This window comes from Equus asinus, chromosome 23 (genome assembly GCF_041296235.1).
Source record: "Equus asinus isolate D_3611 breed Donkey chromosome 23, EquAss-T2T_v2, whole genome shotgun sequence".
Classification (NCBI taxonomy): domain Eukaryota; kingdom Metazoa; phylum Chordata; class Mammalia; order Perissodactyla; family Equidae; genus Equus; species Equus asinus.
In genome coordinates this window covers 27,153,920-27,175,000 of record NC_091812.1, presented here as the reverse complement: position 1 = coordinate 27,175,000, position 21,081 = coordinate 27,153,920, and the positions used below count along the sequence as shown (strand labels likewise).

At 49.5% G+C, this 21,081-nt stretch overlaps 1 protein-coding gene across 1 annotated transcript; it reads left to right on the top strand.

Moving 5' to 3' along the window:
- The first annotated feature begins 5,269 nt into the window (after positions 1-5,269).
- FOXB2 (forkhead box B2) lies at positions 5,270-7,974 on the top strand. Its single transcript, XM_044766679.2, has one exon. It carries the CDS (start codon positions 5,307-5,309, stop codon positions 6,606-6,608), a length of 1,302 nt encoding a protein of 433 aa, XP_044622614.2. The 5' UTR covers positions 5,270-5,306; the 3' UTR covers positions 6,609-7,974.
- Positions 7,975-21,081: the final 13,107 nt, after the last annotated feature.

Here is a 21,081-nt window from a genome sequence, read left to right as displayed (position 1 = left end):
CCAGCGGCACTTGGGGAAGGAGCCGCGTGCGGTCCGCAGTGGACCAGCCCTTCGGTGCCCCAACACCCACCCACTCATGCACCCTTCTCGGGCTCCATTTTCTCTAAGCCTTCTTGAGTACAATTCAATTAGGAGAGGGAAAAGATTAGCGCATGGAGCTCAAAAAAACCAATAATAGCGTCCTACGTGTTCATCATGCCCTACAGTGCGCAAAGCGCTTTCTCAGGCCGAGCACACAGTAGGCTCTCAATAAAGGTTTGCTGGATGAACATGTTCTATCCCACTCCTCATAATCACACCACGAGGTAACAGAGTTAAGGCCACTTTACGGAAGAGGAAACTGAGGCCCAGAGAAGAAGCAATCACAGCCAGTAGGTGGCGAAGCTGGGTCTAGAGTCTTATCTAATAAATTCAAGGCCAGTGCTTTTTTTCTCTAAGAAATAAATACCCCGAGGCTCAGCGTTTTCGCTTCTGCCTTCCATCCGCGGGGAGCCAGAGAAATTCCGGAAAGGCAAATCAAGCCTTTGCGCACAAATCCAAGGGCCGCAGCGAACACCTGTGCCCCCGGCGCCCGCTGGGCCAGGCGCCGGGCTGGACCGCTCGGAAACGTTGGGGGAGGGCTGCACTTCACGAGGCTGCGGGGCCCGGTGGCGACGCTAGAGATGACGAATTCCTAGGACGCCGTGAGCGGAGGGAGGCCAGCGCTGCTGCCCCTCAGCGCCCCGGGCTGCACAGGTCCTGAGCTCCCTGCGCCAGCGCCCAGGCCCCAGCACACCGCCCGTCGGGATCATAGCCTCGAACCTCAGCTCCTTGGAGCACGGGGCCTTCGAAGGTGCAGTTCTGACTCCTGCATATTTCCGGGGAAGAAAATAAAGCCCAAAGAGAGGAAACGACGCCTCCAGGGTCATCCAGCCGGTGGTGCCAGGGCTGGGGCTGGAAAGCATGTGTCCGGGATCCAAGGTTGTACTTCTGCAACCATCTTCAAGCCCAAATTAGGGAGTGTGGCTGGGAAAGATATGGGAGGAAGAGTCAGCTGGGGTCAGGCGAGAGGCCGGATGGGGTGACGGTGAAGGCGTCTGGGAGAATCCCAACCGTAATTAACCGAGGCAACCTTCCACACGTCCGAGGTCAGTGGGTAAAGAGAGAACCCATGAAAATCGAGATGTGCGCAGTAACCCTTTATCTTCTTCCTAGTCCTGCACGTCATCCTAGCCCGGTCGGTGACCCGCGCTCCTCCTCACTCTGGGCACAGCTGTCCGCGGAAGTTATGGGACGGCCTGGCCTAGATCCAGGCTAAGGAGTGTGTGGGACCTTCCGGGGGCTGTGGGGATAAAGGAGAGAGAATGAATAAATAGCTTCTCCGAAAGTTCCACATCTTATTCTGGCAAATTTTTACTCCCCTCCATAGAGCCAATTAAACGCAATAAAACCTTGCATGGAACCCCTATTCCTAGCAAAGCGTCGCCAACAATTGCCTAAGGGGTAAACCAAATACGCCTGAGATAATTACACTAAGCCCGGGGCAATGATTTGCCTGCCAGCGTCATCAGCGCCAGCCAATATTTGGATAGTGTAGTGGTTGTTTTGGTTTTTTTTTTTTTTTAATTGCACGAGGAAACTTGAAACCGACTGCTTGGTGCCAGGGTGGGTTACATGATCTGTTTTTTTTGAACGGGGGTCTGCAGGCAGCTGGAGCGCCCGCGTACCGGCCCCCGCCGGTGCTGCTGCGCGCCTGCAAAACTTGCCGGAATTAAATCAACCTCGGGGGAAGGAGGGAGAGAGAGAGCGCGCACCCCCCACGGTGGCCCAAGCTCGGCTGCCAGGCCCCCGCGCCAAGCCGGGAATCCCCCAGAATACTCTGCGGCGGCGGCGGCGGCGGCGGCAGCCGGCCCCTCTCCAAAAGGGACACGCGGCCGGCGCACTGGGTCTGCGCTCTCCGCTGCGACGGCGGCGTGGGCTGGCTGAGGCTTCCAGTGTCCGGGAGCACTTTCGATCCGCGACAAGTCCACCTGGAATGCGAAGGCGTGAGGCTTGGGGCGCTTGGGTCGACCTTCGCGGCTCTGTGTTGGTCCAAGTTGTGCGGGGCCGCTCTCAGCCAGCTGAACGCGGTTGCCTCGCCCAGGCCGAAAGCACCGAGCCCGAGGTGGTGGCGGCGCGTCTGTGGGCTGTAACGGGCTTCCCCGGTGAGAGTCCAGCTCACAGCCTTAGAGTTCAAGCGCTGCGCGTAAAGCTTGCCAGGCGCGCCCTCGAAGGGCCCCTCCCCTCGCCTTGTCCCCAGACGCCGCGGAGCCCGCTTGCCCGACGGGAATGAGCTGCTCCCAAAGAGGAAGCGCTGCTTTTCAGGGAGCCGGCGAAAAAGATACTCTCGCAAGGCGTCAAGGAGATGCTTTCGCCCGCGCTGCGTGCAGGACCGGGGCCGCAGGGAGCCTTTGAGCTCTCCGCACGCCGAGCTCTCACCAGCAGCCTTTCGGCTGCTCCTGGGCCTGGATAGGGCTGTTCTCGCACCACATCGGTCAAGGGAGAAGGGAACCCCCGGCCCCAGCGGGCTCTAGCTGTCACTGTAACTGTGGGCGTCCTCGGAATTCCTCCATGGCTGCGCGAGGCCAGGAGGCCGTCTGCTGCTCGGCTCCTTAAACTGCCTCAGCAGACCAAAAATCCCGTAGAAACTTCATTGGTGGAAGGAAAGTTCCTAGCATGGAGTGACAGCGAAAGCATCCTCCTCTGAAAGGGTCTCCTTTTCTTAGGACGGGCGAAGAGGCTGCCCTTTCCCCTGGGGGCCTTTTTGCACGCTTCACCTTAACTCCTGCTCTAAAACGTCTGCTGGCCCAGGACAAACTGGCCAAACAGCACTAGCCAGAAATCTAGCTCCCGACTAAAGCTGAAAATCACGAATCTGCCCCGCTCCCCGCACTCCTACCACCAGAGGAAGCAGCCCGACGGGCACAGCCCCTCTCGTGGTCCTCCCTTCGGGCTGCTCAGCAAACGTCGGAAGCTAAAACCCTCGACCTGGTGTTGCCAAGGTTGGAGGGCAAAAGGCAGTCTCCCAAGTAGTCTGGGCCCACAGCCTTCTGCCTTCTGGGTTTAGAAGAAATTAAAAACCGAGTGAGCCACAGTCCCCAAGTGCTGTCTTCTCCTCAAATCGCAGGACTGGAAGGGCCCTGTGAAATTTCCAGTTTCAGACATCTCATTTTACAAATAATGAAACTGAGGCCCAGAGACAGGAAGAGAGTATATATTTTCTAAACTTTTCTTTTCCTTTCAGCCTAAAGACAAAGGCAGCCAAAACCAGAATATAACTTCGGGTTCCCCCGGCAGTCAATTGGGATTCGCTGCTGGGTGTGCTGATGAGGGCAGAGAAGGAGCCTGCTTCCCAGACTGCAGCAAGCACAGGGACCTCAGCACTGCAGCTCATCACCTTTCTCGCAGGTCACATCAGAGCCCTATGGTCATCATTTGGACCTCCTATTTAATTTTAATTATCTCCCTTTGCCCGAGAATAGCAAAGACTTCGTTCCGATTCACCCAGGTAATGGGACCTCTGAGCTCCCAACTCTTCCTTCTGGCCCCAGATCAGACGTCACCATCCGAGAGAAATGCCTCACCCTGTCCCATCCACCCGCTCCTGACCAGTGCGGTGGAGCCTCCATCCACCAGGCCCTTAGTATCTACGCTAATTTTCTGGTTACTGTCAGTCTCTCCTTCTAGACCGCGGTCCTGGAGCGCAGAGACCTGTCTGGTGCCTCCGTGTTCCTGGCGCTGACCACTGGGCCAGATATACAGTTGGCGCTCAAAGAAATTGAGATGAAGGTGGCATTTGAAGAAAACGCCCCTGGCTCTCTTCCCCTTTTCTCTCCAACCCTCCGGGCATTGGGATTTCTTGCAGAGGAGGCCTTGAGACCACGGTGCTCCGAACTTGGCCCAGAGTGGCTAGTACAGGAGAAAGGTGGTGTACGGAGAGAGAAGCTCAGAGCGGGTAGGTGGGAAGAGGAAGGAGTGAAAGAGCAGGGACAGGCAGAAGATGCAGGAGAGCAGCGAGAAAGCAGTGTCCTCTGCCTTGCGTCGCGACCTGGGTGGGGTGCAGCGGCGGGGACCGCACCGGGCGCTGCGCCCCTCCCTGAGAACAGCCCGCGCATCCCGCCCCACTCGGCCGCGGCTGGGGGCTGCCGCGCGGGTGGTGAATGCTGGGGGTGGGGGCGCCCGAACCCAGGTGGAGGAGGGGGCGGGGGCGAGGCTCAGCGCCTTCTCGCCCCTTCCGCAGCTAGAGACGCGGCGGCGGCGGAGTCCCTCAGCCTCGGTCATGTGATAGTCTCGAAGCGCGAGCTGCGGGGGTCTCGGCGTCTCGGGGACCATTACAAAACGCAGCCAGGAGAGCGCGTCGCTGCCACAGCCGCCGCCGCCGCCTCTCCAGCTCAAGACGGGCCCGAGAGAGCGGCGGCAGCTGCGGCGCGGACGGCTGAGCCGGCCCCGGCCAACCTCGCATCCTCCCGGCATTCGCAGACGCCCCTTCGGCCGGCGGCTTGCGCCCCCCGGTCCGGAGCCCCCGGCCCGGAGCCCCCGCCCCTCCGCAGAACCCGCGGGCGCCGCTGCTGCAGAACCACCAAACTTTTCCCCCAAGCGATCGCCTACAGCTCCAACCCCGGCCCCGCTGCGAGCCGCCGGAGAAGAGGGAGACGCAGGCTGCCGGGAGCGAGCTTCCCTTCCCCTTACCTCACCTCTCCCTTCCAGGAAAACAAGAACTCCAGAGCGACTTGAGGGGCCGTTCAGGGCGCAGCGCTCAGGTCTCTGTAAGTCCCGCAGTCCCCAGCCTCCGGGACATCGAGTGCCAACTTGGATTTAAAGGGCCCGAGAACTGACTGTCCACTCCTACCTCCCAGCCCGCTTGGCCTGCGCTTCCCTGGGACCGAGAAAAAGCAAAGAGGAGGCCAGAAGGGAACGCGGCCCCTCTCCACTCCTCGTCCGCCAGCTCCTGCGCGCAGTCTCTGCCCACCCGCGGGAAGACGCCGAGAGGGTGGCGGTGAAGCTGGCGCGCCCCGCTTGCGACTGTGCGCGCCGGTCGGGGACCGTCGGGGCCAGAAATTGCGAGCGTCAGAGAGTTAAGTTGGCCCAAGAGGCTAATCGCGGAGACCCTGGCCAACTGAGAGAAGCACGGAGAAAAGCGGCGAGAGGGTCTAGGGGGAGAGGAGGTGGGGTGGCGGGGCTGGGTGGGCGAAGTCGGGGTTAGTGGAGACAGCCAGGCCCTGGGAGCCGGGTGCGGAGCGGCGCCGCCGTCCACTGTGGGCCGGAGGGCGGTAGAGGTGCCGGGGGCGATGCCGCGGCCGGGGAAGAGTTCGTACAGCGACCAGAAGCCGCCCTACTCGTACATCTCTCTGACCGCCATGGCCATCCAGCACTCGGCCGAGAAGATGCTGCCGCTGAGCGACATCTACAAGTTCATCATGGAGCGCTTCCCCTACTACCGCGAGCACACGCAGCGTTGGCAGAACAGCCTGCGCCACAACCTCTCCTTCAACGACTGCTTCATCAAGATCCCGCGGCGGCCCGACCAGCCCGGCAAGGGCAGCTTCTGGGCGCTGCATCCCGACTGCGGCGACATGTTCGAGAACGGCAGCTTCCTGCGGCGCCGCAAGCGTTTCAAGGTGCTGCGCGCGGACCACACTCACCTGCACGCGGGAAGCACCAAGGGCGCGCCGGGCGCGGGGCCCGGAGGGCACCTGCACCCCCACCACCCTCACCACCCGCACCACCACCACCATCACCATCACGCTGCCGCGCACCACCACCATCACCACCACCCGCCCCAGCCGCCCCCGCCCCCGCCCCCGCCACCGCCGCACATGGTGCATTATTTCCACCAGCAGCCGCCTCCGGCTCCGCAGCCGCCGCCGCACCTCCCGTCGCAGCCCCAGCAGCCGCCGCCCCAGCAGTCGCAGCCTCAGCAGCCGTCTCACCCCGGCAAGATGCAGGAGGCGGCGGCCGTGGCGGCGGCGGCGGCGGCAGCGGCGGCGGCGGCGGTGGGCAGCGTGGGGCGCCTGTCGCAGTTCCCGCCCTACGGGCTGGGCTCGGCCGCCGCCGCTGCCGCCGCCGCCGCTGCGTCCTCGTCGGGCTTCAAGCACCCGTTCGCCATCGAGAACATCATCGGCCGGGACTACAAGGGCGTGCTGCAGGCCGGCGGGCTGCCCTTGGCGTCCGTCATGCACCATCTGGGTTATCCTGTGCCAGGCCAGCTAGGCAACGTTGTCAGCTCCGTGTGGCCGCACGTCGGCGTCATGGATTCGGTGGCCGCGGCTGCCGCTGCCGCCGCTGCCGCGGGGGTCCCAGTGGGCCCGGAGTACGGGGCCTTCGGGGTGCCGGTCAAGGCCCTGTGCCATTCGGCAAGCCAGAGCTTGCCTGCGGTGCCGGTGCCCATCAAGCCCACTCCAGCGCTGCCGCCGGTGACCGCGCTGCCGCCGACGCTCGCTGTCCCCGGGGCCGCACCGCCGCCGCCGGCGCCGTCCACCGTGTGCCCGGCGGTCTCGGCCTCGCCGGCCGCCTCCCTGCTGGAGCCCACGGCCCCGAGTGCGGCCCAGAGCAAGGGCGGCTCCTTGCACTCGGTGCTGGTGCACTCCTAGAGTCCCCAGAGGGCTGGGGGTGACAAACGCATGAGAGACGCCTGGCCCGGGAGGGCCGGAACCGGAGAGGGTGCTCTGACGGGGCGGGGCAGGGTTGGCCAGCCCCAGCCTTTGCGCGAAAGGACCTTATTTAAACAGACAACCCCGAAAGTGGATTCTCCAGTGGTCTGAATAAATATAACACTTCTGGTGTCCGTGTTTATACTATGTTGTACAATCACATGAATGAAAGCCAATTTTCAGGTAAGAGTTTCTATTGTAATTAATATTATGAATCAATAAGTTATGGGGGGAGGGAGCGACGGAGGTTGGGGAAACCTCATTTGCCGGCAAATTGGAAATGGATTTCGACCCTAATCCCTGAGAGCACAAGGTGGTGGAGCTAACTTCCCCGGGAGAAACCCAGCAGAGTGACCCCGAAACAGACCTGGGCCACCAAGTTTCTCTCCGCTGTCTCGTCCGCGGGCAGTCGCCTCTCATGAACATTCAAGACAAAACTGCTGTTCACTGAGGAAATCTCGTTTTATTTAAGAAGGAAAAGAGGGAGAGTTTGTTGCCGTTATTTTCTTGGTTGGTTAAATGGGCGAGGACACGGTATCCTGAATGACCGCCGCTTTTGGGGGGCAGTGGGAACCCCACGAAGGATCTTGGCAAGCAGTTAAGTTTCTTGGCTCTGACTCGGGGGTCGAGAAGGATAGCAGGAACAGCTAAAGCAATTAGTTTGCACAAAAGAGAATGGCAGCAGCTTAAAGAGCAAAGCCCCAGATTCCAAAAGTAAAGTTCGGGAAACACAACCAAAGAGAGTGGATGAAGGTGACTTTCCTCCAGCACTTCGTTTGTGCATCAATCGGATGAGACCATTAAGGAGCCCCCAAAATAAAGTGAATTCCCACGATTGATCCATTCCATCTGGGATTTTAAAACAAATCGCTTGAATCACGGGATTTTGTTCCCCTAACTCATGAACGCGGGAAAAGCCTACTACATCACCCGACAGTATTGCTCTCAACGCTTCCTGGAGTGTTTCGTGGCCGGTGCCTTCCAGCCTCCTCGGGACCGATGCGCCAGGACGACCCGGGCACCTGTGCGCGCTGCGGTCGATTTGGTATTCCGTGGGCCCTTTTGAATTCTTCAGTTTCAGTTCGTGAATGGAAAAGAAACTTGCCTCGCGGCTGTTGCTCCTTCCCCCTTCAGGAACCCCAGGAATAGCACTTTACTCCAACAAACTTTGGGGAACGAAGGGGGGCGGTTGGGAGGAGGCGGCTGCCCTTTGTCACCTCTGGCTCGTGTTGGCGCCGCGTTCGGGTTGTGACTTTGTGACAAGTTCTTGTCTGCCAGTGTTGTACGCGGTGTTCTCCATTAAAGCTTCTCTCTGGATCTGCCGGTGCCCGTGTGAAGGTGTTTGCCTTCTCAGGAGACGAGGCCGCGGTCTGAGTGCCCACTGGGCGGTCAGGGGACTTCGCAAATCCTCCCCCTCCCCTTTATTTCTTAACTTCAAAACTTTAAAGGAGTGAGTTCACAGGAGAGCCGCCAGCAGGGCCAGGTCCCTCCTTTGCTCCTTTTATCATTTGGCGCAATTGTCTCCTATTCTACCTGCTCTATAGTCCAGCTCGGTGCTGGAGACTGAACTTGCAAAAACCAGCCACCGTGAATTTTTTCTGTTCCTACCTGAGGTTCATTTCAATATAACGTCACCATCACCGCCACCTAACACCCTTTGCCCTTTTCTGAGCGCCTCGAGGGCGGGCCACGGCCGGGGACCCAGTGCCATTGGGTGGGTGCCCGCCAGCTCTCCCTTTAGCCTGTGGGGCGGGCCCGGGGTGGGGACGCTGCCGCTGCCGCCTAGGCTGTATTAACGAGGAGCGCGGCCCCGCCACGGCGGCCTGGGGGACTTGTTGCATGCGGGCGCCGGGCCACATCCTCGGCGAGCAAGGCCTCGGGGGCGGCGGCAGCCTGGGGCCCGGAGCCGCAGGGCGCTGGGCCCGCGAGAGCCGGCGGCTCCGCAGCCCGCGCTCCCCGGAGCTCCTGCGGGCTGCAGCCGCTGCGGATGCTGCGCCGGGAGAGGGCGAGGCGGCCCGCCCGTTGGCAGGACCCCGCTGGGGCCAGGGAAGCCGTGGCCGGGCCTCTGCTCTCCATCCTCCAGCAGGGCTCCATCTTGAACCAGCTTGCTTCTGCCCAGCCTCGCGAAAGAAAGCCTCCTCTAACCTTTCATTAGAAGAAAATAAAGGGGCAACACGATGACCTGTGCATAGCCACGACACTGGGGGGATTTTGGTTTCATCTTAAAAATAGGTGTTTCCACGCATCCCTTATTTACAACTCCCATCGCAGCGTGCAGTGAAGTTTTGGCCTCGCTGGGGAGACTCGTCTCAGTTTAGGTCGCTGACCCCTTGGAGGCTCAAACAAATCTTTCATCCCGTTCTTTCAACTTGGGACTCTGCAAGGTGTCCTGCAGGGTTTTTCTCCACACTAGTCTGAGGCTGCTGAAAGAGAGACGAGGGGAGACACTGAATGGGGGTCACACATTTCATTTCGGGGGACTTGGGAGTTTGGCGTCTTGGTACACCTCTGGGTGAATTGGTGCCTGGAAGTCCGGGGTTGGGGGTGGAGGGGAGGGTAGGCAGGGGGAGAGAGCGAGTCACTCGCCCAAAGGAGGGGTTGCTGGATCCCAGAGCTTTCTTCAAAAGAACATCTCGTCTTCCTTCTCCACCTGCCGGAAAGGGCCAGAGTGCTATTTAGCGGTGCCCACGGTCCCATTTCCGGGAAAGGGGTGCAGCCCAAAGTGACGTTTGGCGCTCAGAGGGCTGGCCTAAGTGACAGCCCCTCCTGAGGAGAGAAGAGCCTGTGGGCCACCGCAGCGGTTAAGGAGAATAATTGACTCTCAGTGTTTTCCCAGACCCTCTTAGCGCCCAGCCCCATACCCGCACACCCCGGAGGACCCCCTCCTACCTCTGTTGGGAAAACACGGTTGTTTTGATTTGTTTTTACCGTAAGGAGAAAGAGAAATGAGAAGGGAAGGCAAAGTGAGCTGAGAGATGATTCTACTCAAGTAGAATCTACTCATCCAGTAGGAGACCCCGGTACCCAAAGGAAGCTATGTGGCATTGAGACTGGAGAACATGGGAATTTATGTAAGTAAACAAGGTGGGAGGAGCTTTCCACCACAGCTCTGGTCCCAAGGGAGGTCCCAACTAAAGCCCTAGACACCACTCTGAAGACCCCTCTTAACTAAGATGGGATCTGGAGTCTAATGTAACAGTGTTGTGAGGGGCGTCAGCCCAAGTGACCACTGCCCCACTGCCAAGCCAGGAAGCTGGCAGGATTAATGTTGGCAGACCTCCTGGATACCAGGACTGGGAGGTCCCCAGGCCCTGACTCACTGCTCCTCACCAGAATCAGATTTGCATACCCATATGCCAAAAATCACCCACCCAAAGACACTGGAGCCAGACTCAGTGCTTATTTTAAATATGTTAATGGGAGTCAAGCCATTACAAAAGTATTGTCCTGGTAACAATCGAAGTATATAGAGAACCACTAAAGCTAATAAGAACAATAAACTGATGGTAATATTTTGATAATCCTCTCACCTGAGTACGTGATCTCATACGATCTTACAGGTATTCTTTCTCTAGCTACATCTTGGGATAGAGAGAAAGTAAGTTCTGGACATAAGTGAGGTGGAAGTAAAGGCATTTATAAATTTATGACCATCTCAGTTCACAAATTTACTAAAGTCACTCTTGGCCTGCTAAGCACTGGTGGAGATAACATGAAATTATGCTCCTGGTTTCCAGGATGATAGAAAAGACTGTAGTTGCTCAGCCTGTATCCCACTTAACTGAAAACACAGAACACTGAGAAAGATGAGGAGAAGCAAGGAGGAGAGAGAACGGTCTTGGTGTAGATGTCCTTACAATAAAGGTAGAAGGAAAACAACCTGGAATGATCTGTTTGATTATATTTCCTTGGGAAGCTGAGATGAGAGCTAAGGACTAAGGGAGGACGAAGCTAGTTTAGCTGTGGTTCCTAGAAGAACAGGCCTTCCTGTAAAGGCCAGAATTGGCACAGTTGGCATCTGGCACTTAGGAAGCCTGTCAGTCAGGCTGGCTTGTGGTCAATTATCTCCCTAAGTAGACTGGCATTAGTCCAGCCAGGGAGGAGGGCTGGTTGCATCCATAGGAATCAGAGCCAGTGAGCTGGAAGTGGCATGCTGAACTCCAAGCATCTTTGCGTTGGGGAGTTTGGAAGGCTGATCAACACATCTCCTGGGACTCAAAGGTGACATTTGCCTGCTTGGCACTAGTACAGAGTCTGGAAGAGTATGGAAATAGAATGCCTTAGGAGAAAAAGCATTGATCATAAAAAACCGTTGATTCCCCTAAATTTCAATCACCAAGAAAATGGCCATTTCTGAAATGCACAAAATTATACAAAGATCCTTGTAAATGGTGGTGGGATTTTCCTCCTCCGTTGGATAAGAATTCTCATTCTTCACTGCGAAATGGGCAGAAAGGATAGTTCAGGGGCATGTTCAGGCTTGGATATGTGGCAAGGGTTTGAAGCGGTATTGGTGTTAATCGAACTGTGTGTATGTGATTCTATGTGAGTGTGTGGGGGCAAGACGGAGATGGCACTGAAAAGAAGAAACTGAAGAAATGGCATCAAGGGCTGGTGATAACTTCTTTGGTGGAAAGGCAGAGTGGGGATCCAAGTGGAGGTGGGAAGTTCTTAAATTCCAGAGGACAAAACAATTTCTTCAAGCCCAACGTTCTCATTTTGCTCATTGAAAGTATTTTCATTAACTTTATCTTTCAAAGCTGAAATGCTACCTTATGCCCTTTGGGGGAGATTGAAGAGATCTGCTTGGGACTTGAATTCAGTCTTAAACCATTGTTTAAATGGTATGAGTTTGGCAAGACTCCAGATGTACTCTGTCCCAAGCACTTTTCCCTCTTAACTATCCCCTGTGTATTTTAAGGAAAATTCAAGCCACATGTTGCTCTTTCCCCTTTGCATCCAAATGTAGTTTTATTGAATTCTAGCGTGGTCCATGAAATTCAAATTCTGAGTTTTAAGCCATAATATATTCATATGATCTACATTCAGTCACATGATATGCACATATATCATTAAGCAGAAAATAAAGAATCTGAGAACTGTAGTTGTATTATTATACTAACATTTCTGAAGACGGAGGGCCATGCTGAGAATGCCATATTAAAAAGGATTTTATAAAATTACCCAAAAATTCAAAAAAGCTAACAGTGACTCATGAAGATATTTTTAAAAGAATATTGTTAAATGTATATTTTGGTTATGTTTAGTTTGATCCAAATAGTTCTTTTCTGCCACAAAGAACAGGTCTTTTGTGTGCACAAGACACCCAAGATTTGCCTGTAAGTCACAGATCTCATTATTGCAGCATCATTTAAAAAATGCATTCAAATACGCTTTCCCATCTGAGCCACTTCCAGTCCTGTCAGCACCTTCACGGACAGCGTGTTTTTACTGTTACTGCGGATGGATGCTTAGCAAGAGAGGAGCTGGAGAGCTGTAGTCCAGGCCCAGCTGAGCTAGATTCATTCCAGAAAGAATTCACAACATCGAAACACACAGATGGGAAAAGGAAGGAAGGAGAGAAGGAAGCAAGGAGGGAAGGAGGGAGCAAAGAAGGAGAGGGGGAGGTAAGAAAGGAAGGAAAAAGAGACAGGCAGATGTGTGCATCTAATACTGACAAAGCCAAAATTTTTTTTAATTATAATTTTCTAACCTAATATTGCTTTGGTTTTCTCTCAGGAAATTGTAGATCAATTTTTTCAATGTATGTGACTATATCTGTAGCAATACTTATTCAAAGTAATCTTGCTTTAAAAACAATACTCCTCTTCTCTTAAAAATGTTTCTTAGCTAAAGAGGACAGAGCATTGTACAACTGACAGCTTCATTAAGTCCGTAAAAAGATGAGGCTTTAGTCTGCCTAATAATTCATCCCAGGTGAGGATTTTGTGACACTAACTCTGTTGCAATTTATTTTATAGGGATTAACCTAAATCCCCATAGGGAAATGTTTAAATAAATGATGCTATTTGCATACTATGGAATATAATGCAGCCATTACAAATAATGCTTATGAAATTTTACTCATATAGAAAATGTTTATGAAATTCTATTGAGGGAATAATATCAACACTCTAATGTACATTGAAAATGAACTAGAAGAAACTACACCAAATGTTAACAGTGCTCCCTTTAGATTGGTGAAATCAGAAGTCATTTTATTTTCTTGTTTTCCACATGTTCTAGATTATTTTAGGTCATCTATATACACCAATTGTGTTTTACTCTTATAACCAGGGAAAGGATTACTCAAAAATCTATCCAGTCAGTCTAACTGGCATTTCAACAAAATATGAATAATTATTTTTAAGGGTAGTATCTTAAGTAGGGGGAGGAGAGAAGAACTAGCTGATTGAAATATACATTAGAAGCAAAGAGCTACAAAGATAAATGGAACTGCATACACCTTGCTGTCCTCCTACTGTGCCTTTGACAAGAGCCCCTTTGCAGCTGACACTTCTGGCAGGAAGAAAAGGAGGCTGTCACTTTAAGCTTTGACTCTTGGGGAATTTTCTGAGAATCGCTATCCCATGAAGCTGGAATGGGAAAATATGAAGGGGTTAAAATTACAAAGGAGGTTTGCTAAAGAATAAATCTCACATTCTTTTACTACCCTTCCTACTAGCTTCCTTTCTCCTCATCTTTTGCATTTCATGTATTTTTGTAGTAGCCTGGATCCCTTTTTGAAACTAGGCAGATAATGAACATGAAATAAATGCATTCTACATGCTTAGGCATTTCCTTCCAAATGAAAAATAATATGCAGTTTTTCAAAATAGTAATATAATTTTTCTTTTTCCTAGTTGGCAAATCTTTTTTGTGTAGTGACAACGGTTTCAAGGGGAAAGTTTTCGATACTATTTACACTAGTTTGAATAAGCCTGTATTGTAGCTTGCCTATCTACACTGAAATAGCTTATTGTCAGAAAAATGCAAAAGCGTGTAACTATCCAGAAGATGCATGTTTTCAGAAGATTCAACATGTCTCGACTTTTATGCTAGAAGCCTAATATCCTCCCAAAATGGCCCCAGGTCACTGAGATTTGAGTTTTTAAATAAGTTGCACTGAATAACTAAAATTGTTGAAATTATAAGACTGCATTTTTAATCCAAGAGAACGAAGGAACCCAAGTAGAATCAAATACATCCTGCTTTACCAGCTTGGAGAACAAAATAAGACCCTATTTCTTTGATACACAAAAAAATTTGAACCCTCATCCCAGTTACCACTGCAAAATTTCTTCTCCTCTTCCCTGCCAGGGGAGCCCAGGCTGGCTCCTGCCTTACAAAGAAAAAGTGAAAAGTCTAACCTGTCTGCTAACATTGCTTCTCAAACTTTAGATGCACATGGGTCATCAGGAGAGGTTTTCAAAACAGTGTGCTGGGCCCCACTCCTAAAGATTCTGATTCAGCAGGTATGAAGAGGAGCCTGGAATTGTGCATTTCTAACCAGCTCCCAGGGATGCTGATGTTGGCCGGACCCCAAATCACATTTCCAGAAGTTCTGTGCTACAAGAGATTCCTTTTAGTCAGTTTGTCTCAGCTGTAGCCATCTCAGTCCATCAGAGATAGCCAAATAACTCCGAACATCACAGAAAAGACGTTAAGATTTCTATCCCTTTTCTCTCAAAAACTCATTGGTGTCTATCAAATCTACCCATCCCTTTCCCAGCGACCTTTGAATACTATATAAATGCACAAAGGAGGCATAGAAAAACTCCATATGCCTCCAGAATTGGAGCATTCCCCATTGTATGTCACATGAAGACATAGAAAAGTCAGGTTGGAAAGCAAGCGTCTTATTTCATCAACAAGGCAATTGAGACATGAACTGCTTGAAAAGGAAATTAATCAAAACTAGACCTAGAAGTCAGTTCACTCTTGCTTCCATTCCCATCTTTACATCATAAGCCAACTCCATCACAAAAGTACTTTAACCAATGGCATTAAGGAGCTACTGTGTTACTTCACTTCCTTCCTTAATGTAGTGTAATTATGTTCGCATACCATGCTTTATTCATTATATTGAGGGATTTTTATATCTACTATTTTATGTAGAGGGAATAGGTTTGCTCAGAGTTTATATATACCCAGGCTCAGATCCACAACTTGGACGATGGGGTTCACACAGACATTCAAATGATGCATCATCTCAGCGACCTCACACTTTGCTGGAAAATGGAGCCATTCAGCCAAATATTTATGAGATATTTTGTTCTTCAGCACTGAGGCACTAAATGGTGTGCAGTTGAACAAAACAAATGTTACCAGGATACTAGAGGAACGAGGGTCCCCTCTGATCTTTGAGAGTTCATGACATTTCCTATAGCCTCACCACGGACTGTGGCAGACTCCCGTCCCAGTCTCTCCGGGGAATTTTAGTGAGTGGCAAGGAAGGTGTAAGGTATGTTGCTCCCAGCTGTCTCTGACTTATAACTCAAGCTCCTACAGATTTGGTTCAACTTATGAATCATCTCACCATCCAAAGCATACTGCCCCTTTCTTTGTAAATACTCCAGACGTAAACCAGAGTGAGCAGCAAATGCCAACGCCTTGAAGATTTTATTTTACCTTACTTCAGAGTCACGGTCATAAACTGAAATTCAAATATTTATCATTTCTCCTTCTAGAAGTCCATCCAGCATCTTTCTACCAGGAATTTCTCCTTGGTTACCTTTCGCCATCCACTGCAGTCTTCCTACCATGTGCTTGGCCTTGACTCTCTTCTTTGACGAGTTGATCTCCCCTCTCCTCTCCAGCTGCTTTCTTTGCCCCTCAACCCACCTCACCTCAATTCCTGCTAACTCCTTATGAAGTGCACTTTAATTCTGTTTCTCTAACTCTTTCCAGACCTTAACAATGGGACCTCACCTTGTACAATGAAAGTGCTCTATCAAATTATTTTCCCAAATGAAGACAGCTCTTTTTATAAGAGGAATTAAGATGTTAGCTATTAAAATCACATTTTTAACCTAACTGTACACACATATCCATTCCACAGGAATTTATTCAATAATGTATTGCAGGACCTATGCCAGGTGCTGACGATACGACATGGTCCCTACTGTGCCAATTACTAAGCTATTGTCTCTCATCTCCAAACCTACCCTTTCCAACTCTGCTCTGAGATGCTGGGGCTGGAACTTTGCAAACCACATTTCTGCTTTGCCAACTGATGATAGATTGGGTCCTGGTAATATGGGGCTCAAGTGGGAGTTAGCAAGGATGGAAAAAGAAGGGATTTGCTTCTTCCTGTTTGTTCCCTCTGGGGCTTCCTTTCTGTTTGCACTTCCTGGGAGCATCAAGAAGGCAAAGTTTATCCTGCTGTTCCTTCCTACAGCAGCCACTAAATCTAGTTGGAAGTTTTTCCAACACTTGAAGAACCAGCCTCATCACGACCCATCTCAGAGACACCAGCACTGGTCAACAGGTTGCCTCCTGAGGTTCTGAAGTTTAGCTCCCTGGGGACCACCTCTAAGTTTCTAACTGTTAATAATTCCAACTTCCCTGGAGTGGTAGTTGCTTCCTACAGTTGCTATGTCTGTGGCATCTTAGAGTTCTCTTTCTACCCTTTCAGTTATTAACATTCTTACACTTAGTTAACAATTCGTTATATTCAATTCTGTCTGTAAAAATAACTGGAGTGGTTTCTGTCTCCTGACTAGACTTTGATCTGATTTTTTGAAGGAGAAGATTGTCAAGTGCAGGGGAGTATGGAGGAGAACGTTAAGGTTGAAAATTATAATATAAAACAATATGTATAGACATAGATATGCTGCTAATAGATATCAACCAAGAAAAACATTTAAAGAAATTTCTTCACCTTTGCAAATAATAAAACGTATGCTTAAAGAAAACTGTTAAAGCATAACTTCATTGCAACACGGCTTTGAAAAGTTGCTTTGGTTTGCAGATAGGGTCTGCAATCTCAGCGTGATAGATCCAGTCCGGGAGCTAAGTCCCCAGGGTGAGGCTGCTCCAGACCGCACTCTTGGGGCTACACCCTCCCAGAATCAAGGGACAAAAATGATCCAATTCTCCCTGGGAAGCTAGGAGACTAGGGAGCAAAGTGCTTAATTAAAAAAAAAAAAAAGAAAAGAAAAAAACTCACCATTGGGAACAAAACAACTAATCAAGTAAGTTGAAGGTAAATAGGGTGTTTTTTGAAATTTCTGAATTTGACAGTTCTGCTTATGGATGTAATATGAGGATATCGAAATGTTTTAACTGCTTAGAATAATGAAAGCTAGTATTTATTGAGCTTTCTTATTTAGCTTCTATGAGCTAACTGCTTTACATCCTAAATCTCATATAACCCCACAACAAATCTTTAATTCAGTGCTTCTATAATCCTCATCTTACAGACGAGAGAACTGAGACATAGGCTGTTTGAGGAACTTGTTCAAGTTTTGGGGCACTTTGCTTAACCAACCAAATAGCTAATGAAGGAGTTCAAGACAAATTTGAGCACTATGGGGTCCACGCAAGATTTGTTTTGATATCAGAGACCAAGTTGACACAGTACGTATTATTTTTTGCTTGATATGAATATTTGTGGAAACTTTTTCAAAGTTTCTCTATCTTTTTCGTCTTTGTATCTCCGCTGCCTAGTGTAATACCTGGCTCGTGGTAAGTTCTTAATAAAGATTTGTTGAAGAGAAAGAAGAATTTAGTTAATACATACCTCCATACTGATTTACTGAATATTCAAATGTGTGGACTCGTTACCAAACCAGGTCCATTTTTGCCCATTGCCCAGAAAGCCAAACACTTAGATGATGAGATCACAGGAGAGAGAGGCTTTTAATCACAAGGCAGCCAAGTGAGGAAGTGGGAGAATGAGTCCCAAATCCACCTTCCCGAAAACGGGGGCTCAGGGACATTTACGGGGTAGGAGGCAAGTGGGCTGAAGTGTGAAGATAGATGACTGGAGGTGAGGTAACTGATGATGTACACAAGCATAGTCAGACTTCATGCCTCTTCATAGGACATGTGTTCATAAAATGGTGGCATTAGCATGATCTGAGGGTGGAGTTTTTAGACTCGACGTCGAAAGGTCACTTATTGGGCATCGGCATGGGCCCTGTTGATGGGTTGGTGGTCTCAACCAGCCTGAACTGGAGAAGGGGGTCCTAATTCCTGAAAAACAGCTCAAACACCCATTACCATGGTGAGCCAGGTGCCAGGGAGATGTTATCTATAGTCATCCGGTGGGAGTCAGACAGCATATTGCCTAAGCAGCACAGTTAACAGTGGGCCAAGGGACAACTAAAACCTATAATCAGTAATTGTGAAAAAGAAAAAAACCTTTAGTTACTGGCTAATCATCAATGGCTAACTGTTTGCCAGTTTTAGACTGTCTGCCTAAATGGTTAAAAAAACAAACTTAGATAACCAAATCCTAGGTAGCTTAAATGGCTGAGAGAGAGAGAGAGAGAGAGATTCAGCTACTTTGCCAAGGTCATTTAGCTAGTTTGTGATGGAGCCAGGATTGGGTTTCACGGCAGTCAAACTCAGCCCAGCTCTCAGCCACAGTGTTGAGCTATTTTGAAGTCTCTGAACTTCTCTGTTTCTTAGTTTTTCACATCTGTAAGATTGGACAAATAATACTTACCTAATTAGGTTTAACTTAACCAATAAATAAAATCAAGTATGATGACAATCAAAATTGAAATTCATATTTTCAGAAACCTATTGAGAAATGTTTCTTAGTAATTGGAGACAGATTGAAAAACTCTCAAAAATTAATATGATTCGGTAAAGAAGGCCAACTGAAAAGAGGAAATTGTTTTGGACAATATTTAAAAAACTATATCCAGGCAGTACTTCTTATAACTTTTCAAAGCTGTGTGATGATTTTAAAACCATATTTATAGAAACAATTTCCTATCTTTAAAATTAATTTTGGTATTATATGATGTTTACTTAAAAGTAACTTTTCCTGGTTTCAAAAATATTAAAAGCATATTAAAAGAAATTGTAAAATGATTTGAACATTATTTAAAATGAAATTTTAGACTATATCATGACAGACCTTGAAATTGACTGTAATTGAAAGTTCCTGTGAAAATGTGGATTCACCCAAGATGATGAGTAACCCTGTGCCGTTTAAATCATAACTACTCTCAACAGCCCAGGCATATTTCTCTCTCTCTCTCCCTCCCTCCTTTCTATACCCATCTATTGAGTTTTGTCTTTCCTTCAAAATTCAGCTTAAAAGCCATCTCTTATGGTGCCTAATAGATTGTAGGAACACAATGTTTCCTTTCTATCTTTTTTCCAAGAATTCTCTGTTGTTAATCTTCCTTTCCTCATTCTTAGAGCGTGTTGGGAGATCCATGGCGCAGCATGCCTTGATTTGGACTGGGTGTGTCACTGGCTCTCCTGCCAAAAATAACTGTAGAATAGTGTGGACTTCGCCTTTATAGACATCTTCATATTCCTCACCGCAGGATGTTTTCCACACAGTATGGACTCAATAAGTGTGTGTGTGTGTGTGTGTGTGTGTGTTTGTGTGTGTGTGTGTGTGTGTGTGTGTGTGTGTGTGTGAGAGAGAGACAGAATTACCCTTTGCTGGTCTCCTTCAAAGCTGATTTCTAAAGACACAGGTAAATTCTTCTTTCTTGACTCCATTTGTATCTCCTGGTACCCATTTCATGTCCTGTAACTTGAAATTATGTGCGACTGATGGCCTCTATCCCATATTCTTGCAGCCATTGATAGCAGTAAATTTAAGACATTACAGGTGCTCCCATTGTAGATGGGCAACTTGCTCCACAGTAGCTTTAAACTGACCAGAAAGGGCATTTTAAAGTTCTAATCCCAAATATCTCACTATGACAAATTCTGGCCTTCATGAACATCATTCAAAGGGCGACATGGTGCAACGAGGACAGCTTGAGCTTTGAACCCCATTTTGGAAATTTACCACCTCAAGCGCTTTAAAGATAATAATTGATTGAGTATTTAGAGTCAGATATTAATCCCCAAAACAAGTGAATGCAGTAGGTCCTAGTCCCAAATCCCGTCCCTATTTTACCGGTAAAGAAACTGAGAATCAGAGAGTCAACTTTCTCCCCAAGGTTGAAACTGGCAAACAGCTAGCCATTGATAATTAAGTAGCTAGTAACTAAAGGTTTTTTTTTCCCTTTTGCAATTACCAATTATAGCTTTTAGTTGTTCTCCGCCCCCCCCACACACATACGCACTGTTAACTGTGCTGTTTAGGGATTATGCCATCTGACTCCCAGTAGGTTCCTAAAGATAACATCTCCCTGGAGCCTGGTCACCATAGTAATGGGGGTTTGAGCTGGAATTAGGATCTCTTGTCCAGTTCAGACCGGTTGAGATCACCAACCTATCAACTGGGCCTGCACAGATGCCCAATAATCGACCTTTTGACTTCAAGAAGCTAAAAACTCCACCCTCAGGTCATGCTAACACTGCCATTTTGTGAACACATGTCCTATGAAGAGGCATGAAGCTTGACTACGCTTGTGAAGATCATCAATGACCTCACCTCCGATCATCTATCTCCATACTTCAGACCACCTTGCCCCGTCCTCCATAAATATCCCTGAGCTCCCTTTTTCAGGGAGGTGGATTTGACTCATTCTCTTGCCTCCTCACTTGGCTGCACTGTGATTAAACTCTCCTTCTGCTGCAATCTCACATCTCAGTGTTTGGCCTTCTGGTTGACAGAGAAAGATAAACCTAGGTTCAGTGACAAGGTCACAGTTAATAATTGTGTCAGGATTGGAACTCAAGGCAATAAAACTCAAGCCTCAACTTTTAACTTTCATGTCATATTGCTTCATTAAGTTCCTTAGCCTCTCCATTTCTCAGTTTTCTCACCTTAAAAATCAAAGAAATAGGGGCTGGCCCCATGGCCGAGTGGTTAAGTTCGCGCGCTCCGCTGCAGGCAGCCCAGTGTTTTGTTGGTTCGAATCCTGGGCACAGACATGGCACTTCTCATCAAACCACGCTGAGGCAGTGTCCCATATGCCACAACTAGAAGGACCCACAATGAAGAATATACAACTATGTACCAGGGGGCTTTGGGGAGAAAAAGGAAAAAAATAAAATCTTTAAAAAAAAATTAAACAAATAATTTCTACCTCATTGGGTGGTTGAAGCAGCAGCCCAACGAACATTAGCTTCCTTTCACCTGGAACTGTGGAACTTCAAGCTAAATCAATCTGAATTAGGACTGTCAGTAGAAAAAATGGAATATTCTATGTAATGCCCTAAATTTCATCCTGTTTTGCCAACAATTATTGGCTTCCCAGTGACCCACTTCCTCCCTGGATGCAGAATTGGATCTCCAACAGAGAGCAAGAATTCGAGATGCCTT

Coding starts and splice junctions, on each gene's coding strand:
- FOXB2 (XM_044766679.2), top strand. CDS start 5,307: ATGCCGCGGCCGGGGAAGAGTTCGTACAGCGACCAGAAGCCGCCCTAC.